This window comes from Sarcophilus harrisii, chromosome 3 (assembly GCF_902635505.1).
Source record: "Sarcophilus harrisii chromosome 3, mSarHar1.11, whole genome shotgun sequence".
NCBI classification, from domain to species: Eukaryota; Metazoa; Chordata; class Mammalia; order Dasyuromorphia; family Dasyuridae; genus Sarcophilus; species Sarcophilus harrisii.
The window spans coordinates 302019050-302034986 of record NC_045428.1 but is presented as its reverse complement, the minus strand read 5'-3'; the positions used below and the strand labels follow the sequence as shown (position 1 = coordinate 302034986).

Genomic DNA, 15937 nt, shown 5'->3' with positions numbered 1-15937 from the left:
GGCATCATGGAACCCAAAATCTTATTATTGTTAAAAAAAAAAAAAAAAATTTGTCTAGGGTTCTCAAAGTTAGTAGATGCCGGGATGCTGCCGCTGCTGGTGGTAGTGGTGAGCCCTGTAAAACCCTTCATCATTTGATTTGGGGTTTTCTTGGCAAAAATCCTGGGATTGTTTCCCATTTCCTTCTCCAACTCATTTTACAGATGAAGAAATAGAGGCAAATAGAATTAATTGGGTTGCCCAGGGTTATGCAGCTGGGAAGTGGCTGAATCTGGATTTGAATTTATGTTTTCTGGACTCCAGGGAACTATCTAATACACCACCTAGCTGCCCTTATAGATTCCTATATTTAATTAATTAATGGTTTATTTATAACTAATATACCAACTGATTATATATATACTTTTTTGATAATATTTAATTTCTCCTTTCCCAGTTACATATAAAACTACTTCTTAATATTTTGGGGAGGTTTTGTTTTAGTTTTGAGTTCCTCATTCTATCCTTCTCTCTCTTCCCTCCCTTCTTCCTGGGATAGTAAGCAATCTAATTATAGGTGATACACGTACAATCATGTCAAACTTTTCCATATTAGTCATTTTGCAATGCAAAATGTGATACCACAAAAAGAATTACTATAAATATTTTAGTACAAATAGGTTCTGCTCCCCACCTGACCTTTTTTTTTAATTATTTTTTTTTATTTTTTTAAATTAATTAATTAATTTATTTATTTTTAATAGCCTTTTATTTACAGGATATATGCATGGGTAACTTTACAGCATTAACAATTGCCAAACCTCTTGTTCCAATTTTTCACCTCTTACCCCCCCACCCCCTCCCCTAGATGGCAGGATGACCAGTAGATGTTAAATATATTAAAATATAAATTAGATACACAATAAGTATACATGACCAAAACGTTATTTTGCTGTACAAAAAGAATCAGACTCTGAAATATTGTACAATTAGCTTGTGAAGGAAATCAAAAATGCAGGTGTGCATAAATATAGGGATTGGGAATTCAATGTAATGGTTTTTAGTCATCTCCCAGAGTTCTTTTTCTGGGCATAGCTGGTTCAGTTCATTACTGCTCCATTGGAAATGATTTGGTTGATCTCGTTGCTGAGGATGGCCTGGTCCATCAGAACTGGTCATCATATAGTATTGTTGTTGAAGTATATAATGATCTCCTGGTCCTGCTCATTTCACTCAGCATCAGTTCGTGTAAGTCTCTCCAGGTCTTTCTGAAATTATCCTGTTGGTCATTTCTTACAGAACAGTAATATTCCATAATATTCATATACCATAATTTATTCAGCCATTCTCCAACTGATGGACATCATCTGACCTTTTTTTGTAATTTCTTTGGGATACGGGTCTAGCAGTGGTATTGCTAGATCAATGGGTATGCACAGTTTTATAGTCCTTTGGGCATAGTTCCAAATTGTTCTCCAGAATGGATCAATTCACAATTCCATCAATAGTGCATTAGTATTCTAGTTTCCCCACATTACCTTCAATATTTATCATTTTCCATTTTTGTCATATTAGCCAATCTGATATATGTGAGATAGTACCTCAGAGTTCTTTTGATTTGCAGTTTTCAAATCAGTAGTGGCTTAGAGCATTTTTTCACATGTTCTTTGTCTGAAAACTGCCTGAGTATATCCTTTGACCATTTATCAATTGGGGAATGACTCATATTCTTATAAATTTGACTCACTTTTCAGTTACAGTTGACTCATAATAAATATGTATTTCTGAAATTTGTGACTTGGGCAGAGTCATGAAAGAAAGAAGGGATTCTAAAAGTAGAGGTGACATAGGAGTATAGTTCCAGGCAAACTCTCAAGCAAAAGACATGATAGAAAGTGTAGTAGAGGGCTGTATATGAAGAAGAACAAGAAAGCCCAGTTGTGCTGGGGTTTTAGAATTCAGGAATGACAAAACTATGTTATAGATTTGGGAAGGAGGCTGAACCCTGATTGTGTGGGCTTTTTAAAGTTAGAAAGTGGAGTTTGATGGTGAAAAGGAAAGATGCAGGACCACCTATATCTTAAATAAAAGTCAGATCAATGGAGGATATTTTTCAGTATGGGGAAATGTTGAGCATGTTTGTAGTCAGAAAGAAAAAAATGATAAGACAAGGAGAAAGCAAAGATTAGAAAGGGAAGAAAGGGGAGGATTGTAGGAACAGTTCATTAGAAAAGATAGAAGGGGACTGAGTCAAAGGCATGTGGAGAGAGGTTGGCCTTGTGAGAAGAGCCACCATATCTCCATCAGAAATTGGGCCAAGAGAAGAGAGAATAAGAAATGATGCCAGGAGTTTTTTGGATTTAGAAAAAAAAGAAGAAAAAACTCACTATGAATGGTCTTTAATTTCTCAATTAAACATATGGAAGAGAAATTGGTGTGGAAAATGAGAAAAAAAAAAAAAAAAGAAGTTCTTGAATAGCCTCTGTGAAGAGTAAGCTAAAGAAAGCGGTACAGGTGAATTTGGATGTTGGCTAGTCCACAAAAGGCTCAAAATGATCCTGTTTTAACAATTATTACTCTCTCACAATTACATCTAAACACCATGTCTAATGTATTTTCTTTGGTATTTTCTATATTGGGATTGGAGACTTCTAAAATTTAGAAAATATCTCATTTTTATCCCCTTTCTTCCCATGTCTCTTTCTAAATTTTTTTCCTCTCCATGTTATTCTTTACCTACACCTCCAACCCCCAGAGAATGTAAGCTTCTCAAGGTCAAGGAGTAAACTTCTTTTTCGTGTTTGGATCACAGAGTAAACACTTGATAAAAGCTTGTTGATTTTTCATAGGTTTGCTTTGAGGAACAAATACATAATGGTAATGAGCTGAAGAAATAGTTGTTAGGTTAAATGTCACCAAACTTGCCAGAAAACTATTAAGTATTACTATAGAAGTAAGCAACTATACCCCTCCCATAACCCTTAGCTCATCAATAGAATCCTTTAACTCATTAACTCTTTATATTTGCACAAGACAATGCCATTCTCTAAATTGACCCTTCCTACATGTTCCTACAAATGAAGGTTTGATTGAAGGGGTAGGGTTTAGTGGTATCTCTGGAGAAAGTGAAAAAGAAAAAATAACAAATATTTATTAGATATCTATTATAAGCCATGCACAGTGCTAAATGCTTTGCAAGTATGTCATTTCATTGAAACTTAGACTTCCTAAATAGTGTAACCGATCTTTAGATCTTGGATTATGTAAAGAAAATGCCTAAATAACTTATCCCTTTCCCTTTTTTCTTTGTTATAGTAAAGGCCCATCAAGGGTTCTTAACCTGATGTAAGTAAACTTTAAAAAAAAAAAAAAAAAATATATATATATATATATATATATATATATGTATTTTAGTATAATTGGTTTCCTTTATAAAGTTACGGATTTTAGTTTGTGCTTTTACAGACTTAATTCCAAGAAGGGGACCATAAGCTTTAACAGACTGTCAAAAGGGTCTATATACCAAAAAAAAAAAAAAAAAAAAGACTTAAGGATCCCTGGTTTATATAATGTTTTGATGGGTCAATTTATATAGAAGAATATAATTTTAAAAATATTGATAGTAGAATTATCAAGTTTGTCTTTCCATTTTACAAGTGTGGAAACTAAAACCCTCAGCCATATTGAAGTATAGCTCTTGGGGGCTACGAAGAAAAGATATCCTGTCACCAGTACTCCCAAAAGTAGGTACTGAGTATGGATTCTACTGTCTCAAAGAGAAGAGATGTCTTTAAGAGGACATATAAGTTTTTCTATCTCATAGTCAGGATTTCACTGTCTTTTCAGGAACAATTTCTTCAGATTTGGAGATTGCTTAATTTTATTTATTTTTTTTTGGAAAGCAATTGGGGTTAAGTGACTTGCTTAGTATTAAGTACCTGAAGTCATATTTGAACTCAGGTCCTCCTGACTTGAGCACTAGTGCTCTATCCTCTGAATAAATTAACTGCTCCAACTTGCTTGACTTTAAAATGCTACTTTAAGATCCTACATTTTCTACTGCGGTTGAAAAATTAGCCCTTTGTCTTCTAATATATCTTGGACTTCACCAGAATAAATTTGAAATTATTATTGTGGATAAGTATTTATTGGGTACCTTTTATGTTATATTGAGGGATACTTCAACAATTCAGTGAATCTGCCACTGATGTATATACTTCCTCTATTGGTATGTATTGCAACCCATCTATCATCATGGATTTATTAAGTGACTACTAAGTGAATTAAGAATAGTACTAGGCAGTATCCATACCTTTTTATTTCATTCTGAGATATGGAAGCACACATGGAGATAACACATGCTGACAGATTTTCCTAAAAGATTGGATACAAAAAAAAGAGGTAATAAAGCTAACATTTATATATACCTACTATGTGCCAAGCATATGCTAAGTATTTTACAAATATTATCTCATGACAAACAACAAACCAGAGAGTTAGGAGCTGTCATTATAGCCATATTACATTTGAGTAAACTGAAGTAAATAGGTTAAGTAATTTGCCCAGGTTATCTGGCTAGTAACGAACTATCTGAGGCCAGATTTGAGGTGGAGTACTCCATCCACTGTACTTCCTAGCTCCCTTGAAAATAAAATAGCCTATCACTTGAGTGATGATAAGGTCCACTGAGGATTTTTTCAATATTGGGGAGACTTGAGCATGTTTGTAATCATCAGAGAAAGAACAGTAGATCCTGGGAGACAAAAAGAACAGTAAGGTACTTCTTTCCCTTAAAGGCAACCTGAGTGATCCTAGGCTTTTCCCTTCTTAGAAAATGCAAGAAAGGAATTGGAAGGGATTCAGATAACCAAAGGACCTCCTCTGGAGCATGCTGTTTAGGATCACTGAAGTGAGACCTGAAGGAGACCTTGGAGAGCTCTAGCATACATCCTTCATTCTATATATCATTATCATTGTGGATTTGTGTTTCAGAGGATGCCAGGGAAAAAGAAAGAGAAATAGAGATATTGGGTCTTGTTAGTGAAATTGAGATGTTCTTTTTCCAAATTAGCAAACATCCAAATTTGATATCTACTGCCAAGTCTGTATTGTGTAATGCCTATTGATGTTCCCCACTTCTTAAACCTCAGCTTAGTAAAAGTGCAAGTTAATCTGATCTCTGTATGAAGAAAGGTAGAGACTTCTGCATTGCAGGCTTCTGGGAGTGTTGAGAAAAAGAGAGAGATTGCCACCTACTGTCAGACATATCACTTGCCTGCCCATTTACTCACTTGAAAGCTAAGGCTCAGATTTTTTCTTTTTCTACCTAAGATACAACCAAATGATCTCTTATATTCAGCAATATGATGTTTAAAATTCTTCCTCCTTTCACCCTCTCCATCTACAATCTCCCAGCACTCTTACCCTTGTACCTGATAATCTGTCTATTTTAAATGTGAGCACCCATATGCGTTTGTGTATTTATATTTCAAGAATTTTTAATCTGAGGTCTGTGAACTTGTTTTCACATATGTATATATGTACATATATAATGCATATATGTGTTTCAATATAATTGTTTTCTTTTGTAATCTTATATATCTCATTTTATGTATTTAATGGCATTTTTCTGAAATGGGATCCATAGGTTATACCAAATTGCCAAAGAGGTCCAGGACCCAAAAAAAGTTGAAAGCCCATGGTGGGGAAAGCCAGGGGAAATCCAATATATTTTAATAATATTTATATTTAATACATGTATTTAATAATAATACATGTAAAGATAGTTTTCAATATTCATTTTTGTAAAATTTTGCATTATAAATTTTCCTCCTCCCCTTCCCTACTTCCCCTATACCCCTCCCCAAGACAGCAAGCAATCTCATATAGGTTAAATTTGTGTAATCCTTTTAAACATATTTCCATATTTGTTATGTCATGCAAGAAAAATCATACCAAAAGAAAAAAACATGAGAAAGAAAACAAACCAAAAAAGGTGAAAATAATACACTTTAATATGTATACAGTGTCCACAGCTCTCTCTGGATGTGATTGGCATTTCTACCCCAAGTCTGTTGGAATTGCCTTGAATCACCATATTGTTGAAAAGAGTCAAGTCCATCACAGTTGATCATCACAAAGTCTTATTGTTGCTGTGTACAATGTTCTCTGGTTCTGCTCATTTCACTTAGCATCAATTCATGTAGGTCTTTCCAGATTTTTCTGAATTCAGCCTGCTCATCATTTCTTATAGAACAATTATATTCCATTACCTTCATATACCATAACTCATTCAGCCATTCCCCAATTGATGGGCATCCACTCAATTTCTAGTTCCTTTTGGCCTATCATTTAGATATAACCAAAGAAGCAGTCTGTGTTCAGAGTAGTTGCATCTATCAGCATAAGTGCATAGATACTTGAAAAAATAAGATCTTGTTGTAGCTATCACTCCTTCAAAGTTATCCTTCCCAAAGTCAAATCTTCAAAATAGTTTAAAACTATATTTTTTAATTTAAAACCCAGAAGCTTCGATTTTTCAAAGTTAAAACTGCAGTTCTAGAGGGTTCTAAAAGTCTCCAAGAACTATCTTGGGGTATATTAAAGATTGTAATAACTGATGTCTGAGAATTGCAAAGCTCTTTAGAGACATTATCTCATTTAATCCTCATAACGACCCTGTGAAGTAAGTGCTACAGATATATTGTTGTCTGTAAGACTGTACAGTAGGGAGTGATCCACAGAATGATAGTACAAGAATATTCTTGTACTAACTACCAGACATCTGGCTGTCCACCACTACAGCTGAGTCTCAAGTCTATACCTTCCTTAGAAAAACACTGAGTGTGTTTTTCTTTGTTTGTATGTGAGACTGGGTGAATATCAGGGCTATATGGAAACACAACATCAGTGGATTCATGTGGGCATGGGCATTTTTAAGCCAAGTATTCTGAGCCTTTTAGACCCCTTCCTAGACCCTTTTGGCAATTTGGAGAAACCTATGAGCCCCTTCTCAGGATACTGCTTTTAAACACACAAGATAAAATGTATAGGATTACAAAGAAAACCAATTATACTGAAATGCATCAAAATATTATATTTTATTTATTCACTTGTATTATATAGATTTTCCCATGTCTTAATTTACTTTCAATTTTAGTAGTTAAATATTATTTACAACTTGTATTTCTTAAATTTATTTTTTTTAAGTTTGCAGACCCCAGGTTAAGGAACCTTGGTTCTTAAATAATGATATAACCAGGAATTTTTTCACTCTTCATGAAAAACAGTCCTGCAGAGCCCTCTCTTAATATGTACTATGACAGAGAAGGGAATGTGGAGATGGAAAAGGAGAAAGAGAACTGAGGTATTTCAGTATCTTAGAATCTCCCAGATGTAGGCTGAGTTGCTTCAGGTAGAAGAAACTTCTTTGTAAACTAAGAACTGTTGCAGAGAGAAGGCTGAACTCTAAGAAACAGAGGATGTTTTGGAGACAAGATGTGCTTCTGTGGTCACAAGATGTGCTTCTTCTTATTGGGGAAGGAGGAATTCCAACAATAGGGGACATGCTTTTCTGGGCAGTGGAGCCGATTCTTTCCACCAGGGGCTTTTGTTAATTCCTTGAGAGAAGGGACTACATTTTGCCATTATTTGTGTCTCTGTCACTTAAGATAGTTTTTGATACATTGTTGTTCAGTTTTAGTTGTGTCCAATTCCTTGTGACCCCATTTAGGTTTTCTTGGAAAAACTGTAAGGATGGGGTAAGGCATTGTCTAGCACAAGAGGGAGCAAAGGGCATATAGTGCAGTATCTGAACAAAATGAGGAAGACTCCAAAGCACCAAATCCTAGCTTACTATGTCTCCTAGGAATAGTTTTACAAAAACAGGGGACAACTTTCCTTACTTCCTTGCCCATCCTCTCCTGATTTGAGATTACTTCTTTAGTCTTTCCTAGAACACACCTTCCTCTTCAATACATATGAAGCAGTTGGGGGGGACTGCTGAGGAAGAAAAACTATGCCCTCCTTCAGTTGTTGGCATATGAAGTAAAACTCCATTCATCCTAAATTAGTTAGAGCTATTTATGCTGTTAAGGTGTATATGGGAAAACACTACCCATCTGTATGGACTGAATTCAAGAATCAGAAGCTTTGTAATATACTAGTAAGTATTAGCTCAAGAGATAGTTAGGTGGCACAACAGAATGTCAAGACTACTGTCATGAAAATCTGAGTCCAAATCTGCCCTTAGATACTTACTAGCCATGTGACCCTGAACAAGTCACTTAATTCCATTTGCCTCAGTGTCCTCATCTGTAAAATGAACTAACGATGGAAATAGTAAACCACTCCACTATCCTTACCATGAAACCCCCTGAAAAGTCATGAAGTATCAAATACTGCTGAAAACAACTGAACAACAAAATACTATCTCAGAACCAAGTCATTTTCCCCTTTTTTGGGTCTCCATCATCCTGATAAATAAAAGAAGAGGAGGAGAGAAAGCATAGTATAATGGAAAAAGCAATAGATTTAAAGCCAGAGTTCTTGCAGGCTTCCCTACCTATTACTTATGTGATTGTGAGCAAGTCTTGTAACCTCTTCGGGTCTCAGTTTCCTTATCTGTGAAATGAGGGATTAAATGATTTTTTAAATCTTTGATCCTTTTTCTAGACATTTATATAAGCCTCAAGTTTTATAAAGCTCATTTTGAGATGAGGAAACTTGAGGTAAACAGAGTTAAGTGATTTGTCCAGGATCACCCAGCTAGTAAGTGTCTGAGGCCAGATTTGAACTTGAGATGGGCCTTCTGCCTGGTGTGTCCTTTAGCTGCCCATAGTGGGCACTAAATGAATGATATTCATTATTTTCCTTGTTCTTCCCAACACAACATTGAACCAAGTGCTATTAATTATCCCCATTTTAGAGATGAAGAAACTAAGGCTCAAGGTCACTAAGTATCCAAGACAGAGTCTGAGCTCTATATTCCTTGGCTTTAACTGATTCCACAGTGCCTCTCAGAATGATCTGAGACTCTATGATTCTGTGAGGTAATAATTCCTGTTTCACCTATGGCTAAGAACCAAGGATACAGAGAACATTCTGTAATTGCAGCATGCTTTAAAATATAAACAATGACTTCCTCTGTATATTTGGGAGTTATATGTACGTTGCATCTGCAGACAAATCGCTTAACAATGTACAGATTTGCCAGTGAATGTTTAGAGATGTTGCTATGTCTGACCTTGGTATTTGATGAACATATGTGAGAGAGAGAGACAAAGATATAGACAGACGACGGGGGGGGGGGGGGGGGGGGGGGGGGGGGGGAGAGGGAGAGGGGATAAGAAGAGAAAAAGAAAGATGAAAGAGAGATAATGAGGGAGACAGAGAGAGAGAAAAAGATGAGAGAAGGGGAGAAAGAGCACGTAGACATTTTCTTTTCATCGATTTTTAACTCTGGGATGCGAAATACTCCCCCACCCCTTCCCCGCAACATTACTTAAGCCTTATATTCTTGGTCCTGTTCCCAGGGAAGAGTGACCCTGCTGGGAAGGCTGTTTATTCTTATTTTTCCCCATTTCTCCCCCCTTGTTCGGGAAGCAGAAGTTGCTAGCCTCCATCCTCCTTTCTTCTCCTCCCCATTAACCTTATTGGGTCCTTTCCTTTAGCAAGAGCTAAAAGGCCTAGGCAGTCATTGGTTCAGCAAAAAAAAAAAAAAAAAAAAAAAATCAATGATCCAATGAATGCAAGCTTGGAGGTTGTTGCTAAACCAATGGGAATCTTAGATGTCAAGGACAAAGAAATGAGCTTTTCCAAGAGTTGAAGCAGAGAATTCAGAAAACGGGCAGCAGATGGCAGCAGATCAAGCTGCATTGATGGCAGCCTGTCAGCTTCCAATTGCCCGCATTGGGTGGGGATGGGGATGGGAATGAGGATGGGGGTGGGGTGGGGCAGGGAGAAGGATAGAAGGATACATGTTATCTGTTAGTTCTCCCTTGATATAAAGTAACTGAATCTTGTATCTCAGTGTTGCAGATTTTGGGAATTGGAAATAAAGTACATAAGAATTTGTGTTTAATTTGAGTTTCTGCAAGTTTGAATCTGTTGCCCCGTCTGTGGCTGCGGCCACTATTTTTCCATTATCCATTTCTCACCCCCCACCCCATGCAAGGTTGTTGCACACTATAAATTAAAACAATCTATTGAAACAATGAAGCTTTGCTATTCCAGCACCGCCATCTCATTACCCTTACTCAAAGAGGGAGGGATCAGCATTCTGTTATGGAAAAAGTAGTGACTTCCTTGGAATTAAAATCTGGATGTAGTCATTATCCTTGTTGCACTCATCATCATCAGTAATATTTATATATTACTTTAAGGTTTGCAAAATGCTTGACAAACGTTTTCTCATTTGAGCCTCATAAGAACCACAGAAGGTAGACATTATTATTATAGAGACCGAGGCAGATAAAGGTTAAGTAATTGGCCTTGAATCATATGGCTAGTAAGTGTTTAAGGATCTTAAGTCTATCTGATGCAAGTGCTAGCACTCAATCCACTGCACCACCTAGCTTCCTAGTAAGAATAATCATCTTATTGTTGTTGAATCATTTCAACAATGTCCCAGTTCTTTGTGACCCATCTAAGGCTTTCTTGACAAAGTTTGCCATTTCCTTCTCCAGCTCATTTTACAAATTCTATCCACTTTCTCACCTACCCATCTCAAAATGCTAATGATAATAACTGCCATTTATACAATCCAGGAGGGTTGCAAACCGTTTTACATACTTATCTCATTAGGGAATTAATTTTTACCTCCCTGAGTCTTTCCCTGATTCCTGTTCCCCACTTCATCCCCACCTTGTCCCCAGTTGAAAGCTTGATGTAATAGAAAATGGCCAATAATCATAACTATCCAAAAAATGAAATGAGGTGGTTTGAGAAGTGTGTTTTCTATATTCCTTGGAACCATTCTAGCAAAACTTTAATGACCATTGGGACAACTAGGTGGCATAGTGGATGGAGTGCCATGCCTGGAGTCAGGAAGACTCATTTCCTGAGTTCAGATCCAGCTTCAGTCACTCAGCTGTGTGACCCTGGACAAGTCACTTAATTCTGTTTTCCTCAGTTTCCTCATCTGTAAAACTGAAGACAGAAATGGCAAATGATTCCAGGATCTTTGTTAAGAAAAATTCAAATAGGGTCTGGCAACTAAAACTATTAAACAACAAAGTGATCATTTTTCAGTTATACTTAAAGATTCATATTCAGGTTGGATTAGATGATCTCCTCATCCAATCAGAAATCTACCGTCTGTAATTCACCCCCAAATTTTTCATGACACTTTGCCTGGATTTCTACTTGGAATTTATCTTACTTTTCTTTGTTCCAAATTTATTTTCTTACTTCCCTACATCCATAGGTGCTAAACTCCTTAAAAGTAATGTCTGCAAGCTAGGTGGTATAGTGAATAGAGCATCAACTCTGGATTCAAAAGAACCTGAGTTCAAATGTGGCTCAGACACCTGCCACTTATGAGCTGTATGACCCTGAACAAGCCACTTGATCCTATTGCCTCCCTCTATCCCCCTTCTTCCCCTGAAAAATTAACCTCAGAAACAAAACAAACAACAACAAAAAAACAACAGCTGCATTCTATGATGGATCATCTATCTTTGTATCCCTAATGCCTCACTTGGCACCTTCTTGTGTTTCTTTTGTTTATCCACATCTGTGATTTCATTTGTGTTACAGAAATTCCCTTACACACATCATTATATACCAACAACTCCTCTGTGACTATGATCTAAGACAAATGCTTGGGAACACCCTTACCTATAGTTACATATCTAGTATGTTTTAGAGCAGGGGTCCTCAAACTACAGCCTGTGGGCCAGATGCGGCAGCTGAGGACGATTATCCCCCTCACCCAGGGCTATGAAGTTTCTTTATTTAAAGGCCCACAAAACAAAGTTTTTGTTTTTAACTATAGTCTGGCCCTCCAACAGCCTGAGGGACAGTGAACTGGCCCCCTACTTAAAAAGTTTGAGGACCCCTGTTTTAGAGGGAGGATTTGAATAGAGCTCTGATTCCAAAACCTGACTTCTATTCACAGCTCCATGCTGCTTCTCTTCTAATATATAGTTGGTGCCTAAATATTACTGGAATTTAGTGGAATTTAGGAGATTTTCCCAAGTCTTCAAACTAGAGTAATAGAATATTAGGATTGAAAATGACTTAGACATCATTTAATCCAGTCCCATAATTTTATAGATGAAGAAAAGCAGCTTTAATATCATAAACCAAGTTTATGACCAGATTGATTACTTCTGCTATCCATGTGTTTGGAGAGGGATACATTTAATAATGTACTAATTTTGTATCTGGAGGTAGAATTCAACAATTGGGGACTGCTGACCAGATGCTACCAAATTGGGTAATAACAGTAACCATGACTACACAGTGCCCAGCTCATGAAAGGCACTGAGTAAACATCTGATAAAAGGAATTTAATTTCCAAGCTTGGAATTTTAAAGAATGCTCAATGTGGTTCGGAACTGCCTTAAGAAACATCCCTCCCCTGTCATCCTCCCCCTACCACCTTTATCGTGCGATTTAGTCAACCATCAACACTAGCTCTTTCAGATGCTGACTTTTCAGGAAATGGTTTCTAGTATTGACCTACTGTCCCAAGGTAGTGATTGGGTAGGGAGTGCTGTGCTTTGTAACTACTGAAGGAAAGAAATACTGGATTTGATATCAGAACATTCACATTTAAATTTTGGTTCTGGCACTTGCTATCCTAGACAGGTCACTTTCTCTAGGACTCAGTTTCTTTCTTGACAGAGTGATGAACTTCAATTAGGTGTTCCTTAAGGATCTTTTCAGATTTCACCTACTAAGATTCTATAATAGTGAAAGCTGATGATCTCTGATGATTAAGAATGTTACTATGTCCTTATAGACCTGTGATCCAGAATTTTAAATTAACAGCTAAATCTAGTTCAAAGAGCAAGACCTGAAAAAACTTAATGAGAATATTGTATCATCTGTAATTCACCCCAAATTGCCCCCATATGGGATCTTTCTTGGTCACCTTGTATCTGTTTCTTTTCTATTTTAGGAAGAACAAAAAAGCAAATCCAAAGTTTGTGCCAATGTGTTTTGTGGTGCAGGCCGGGAATGTGCAGTGACTGAGAAAGGAGAACCAACCTGTCTTTGTATTGAGGTAAGTTATTCAGAAAAAAAGGGTAGCTTCAGAAATGGCATGTGGCTGTTTTGTTAAGGGTTGGCTTTTACCAGGATACTGTAATGTGTGTGTGTGTGTGTGTATCTATGTATATACATACATGTGTATATAGAGAGAGAAAATGGAAGAGAGACAGACAGAGACAGAGACAGAGAGAGAAGGATAAACGCTGTACCACACTGCTATCCACATTAATTTAAAAATGAAAGAGAATAGCCCTTCATCTGTTTCAGTGACCTCAGGAATTTTTTCATTCTGGAGTAAAAACAAATCCTAAATGATTCACTGTAGTTATAAATGCATTTTCTGAAGACTCATACTTGGGGAATCAGAATAAGAATTAGAGAAATATCATATTTACTTCCTTGTAAGAGACTTGCAAATAAATCTCTACTCCTGATATGAATTACCATAGGAAAGCTGTCTTGTAGGCCTTTGTCCAGAACTCCTGAATTAGGAGTATGCCAATAATGTTCAGACTCAGAACCATCATGAGACGTGTGGTAATGGTGCCGGATATGGAATGAGAAAGCCTGGGTACAGCTCCCTACTTGGCAACTTATTACCAATCAAAAGGTCAAGTTATTTAAACTCTTTGGTCTCAGTTTCTTCATCAGTAAAATAAAAAAAAAAATTGGAGTATATTACCTTTAAGTTCTATTCCAGCTTTAAATCTATCATTCTATGCCTTTCCTTCTGATTAAACATTTCCGTAGTCTGTTCATTATCAAAAAACCACATTATAGCCTGAAGAAAAATCAGAAAACTTTTCAGTGAATTACAAATGAAATTATAGAAATAAAGTTAAACTATAATAAAGACTTCATGTGCAGTAGACAGGTAATAATACAACAGTGGTAAAAAAAAAAAAAAAGACTCACTATTTAATAAATATTTCAAGGGAAGGGTAATTGAGATGTATATGAATGGAGAAGAATTAACTTGAATCCATATACCTCACACTATACATAGCAATAAATTCAAGATGTGTTAGTTCTAAACATAAAAATAAAACAGCCTACTTAACAAAATAACAACAAAAGAAAATTTAAGAGCATATTTATGACAACTGTGGAAGGGAAATGGACTCTTGGCTATTGAAGGAGTGACTATTTCCATAAAAGACAAGATGCAGATATTCAGTTTTATTAAAAAAATAAAAATAAAAAATATGCACAATGAAGCACAATAAAGTAAATATCTCAGGGAAAGCAACATATAAGGAGGAAATAAATGTAAAAAATGGCTAAAAGCTTAGTTTTCCAAATATTGAAAGAATTGACATATGTATTATGCATTTATATGTATATTTGTATTCAATATCAGAGTTCACTTAGTAAGTGGTTAAAGGAGATGATCACATAGAATAATAGTGATAATAATAATGATAATGACAATAATTACTGAGATTTATAAATAACTTTAAGGCTTACAAAGGGCTCTACATATATTATTTAATTTAAAGTGCCTACCTTTGTTAACAATTACAAAATGCAAATTAAAACAACTCCAAGATGCCACTGTATACCTATTAAACTAGCAAAAGCAAATTGGAATTATAAAAACCTCAATATTGAAGGATTATATATGGGAAGGGGTAGTCTAAAACATTGCTAGTGACCATAGACATCTATCCATCTAGTCCTTCTGGGTGGTAAGCTGTCAAGATGTAGAAGAAGATATACCAAGCTGTTCATACTCTTTAACCTGGTAATTCTTCTTTGGAAAGTATATTTTGATACCCATGATTACACCCATATGGGTATTTCCTCTATTCCTTTTCATGTCTTAGTAATAAAAATCATATCTAGCATTTACATAGCAGAGTGCTTTTTAAATATCTCATTTGATCAATCAATAAACATTAAGTGCTACCATGCACCAGGTATTTGCACAAAAAAAGAGGCAAAAGATGATCTCTTCTATTAAAGAGCTTACAATCTAATTGAGAAGATCAGGAAATAAATATGTAAAAACAAACTCTATTATCCATATCTGATTCTTCTTGAGATTTCCTTGGCAAAGACACTAGAATGGTTTGCCATTTCCTCCTTTGGTTCATTTGACAGATGAGGAAATTGAGGCAAACAGGGTGAAGTGACTTGCCCAAGAACACATAGCAAGAGGCAAATTGAACTCAGTGCTTCTTGGCTCTAACTACAGCACTTAATCCGCCATACCACACTACAAGGAGAAACCTTATCCATCTAAGGGGGAAGTTCACCGATGAGCTGGTTGGTGCCCGTGTCAGAGGCTATAGGAACATTGTATTTATTCTTGGATCTGTTCCAGCAATGCAAACCTCACAAGAGGCCTGTGTGTGGCAGTAATGGGAAGACTTACCTCAACCACTGTGAGCTGCACCGTGATGCGTGTCTCACTGGATCCAAAATCCAGGTGGACCATGATGGACACTGCAAAGGTAAATTGTGTCCACATAGTCTGTGACCTTGAATTGGGCTCAGAGGTATGGGTGCTAGACCAGTTGAACAGATTAAAAAAAGAATAGATTCACTGGACTTTGCCAATTCTTCCCCATTCCCTTCTAGCTCCTACCCAAATCCTCATTAAGCATTGGCCTTCTTCCTAGAGATGATGCTAGTTTATCTAGATCTCTGACCATTGCTGCCAGACTGTCAAATTCTCTACAAAAGTCTTTTGACCTTATCTCCAACTGGGTAATAGGCTGGACTCATAGGACCATAG

At 36.3% G+C, this 15937-nt stretch overlaps 1 protein-coding gene across 1 annotated transcript in view; it reads left to right on the top strand.

The window, feature by feature from the left end:
* FSTL1 (follistatin like 1) overlaps positions 1-15937 on the top strand; it is a 97052-nt gene that overhangs the window by 56351 nt on the left and 24764 nt on the right. The window contains 2 exon segments of the mRNA XM_023499045.2: positions 13106-13210; positions 15524-15653. Coding sequence (XP_023354813.1) covers positions 13106-13210; positions 15524-15653 — 235 coding nt within the window.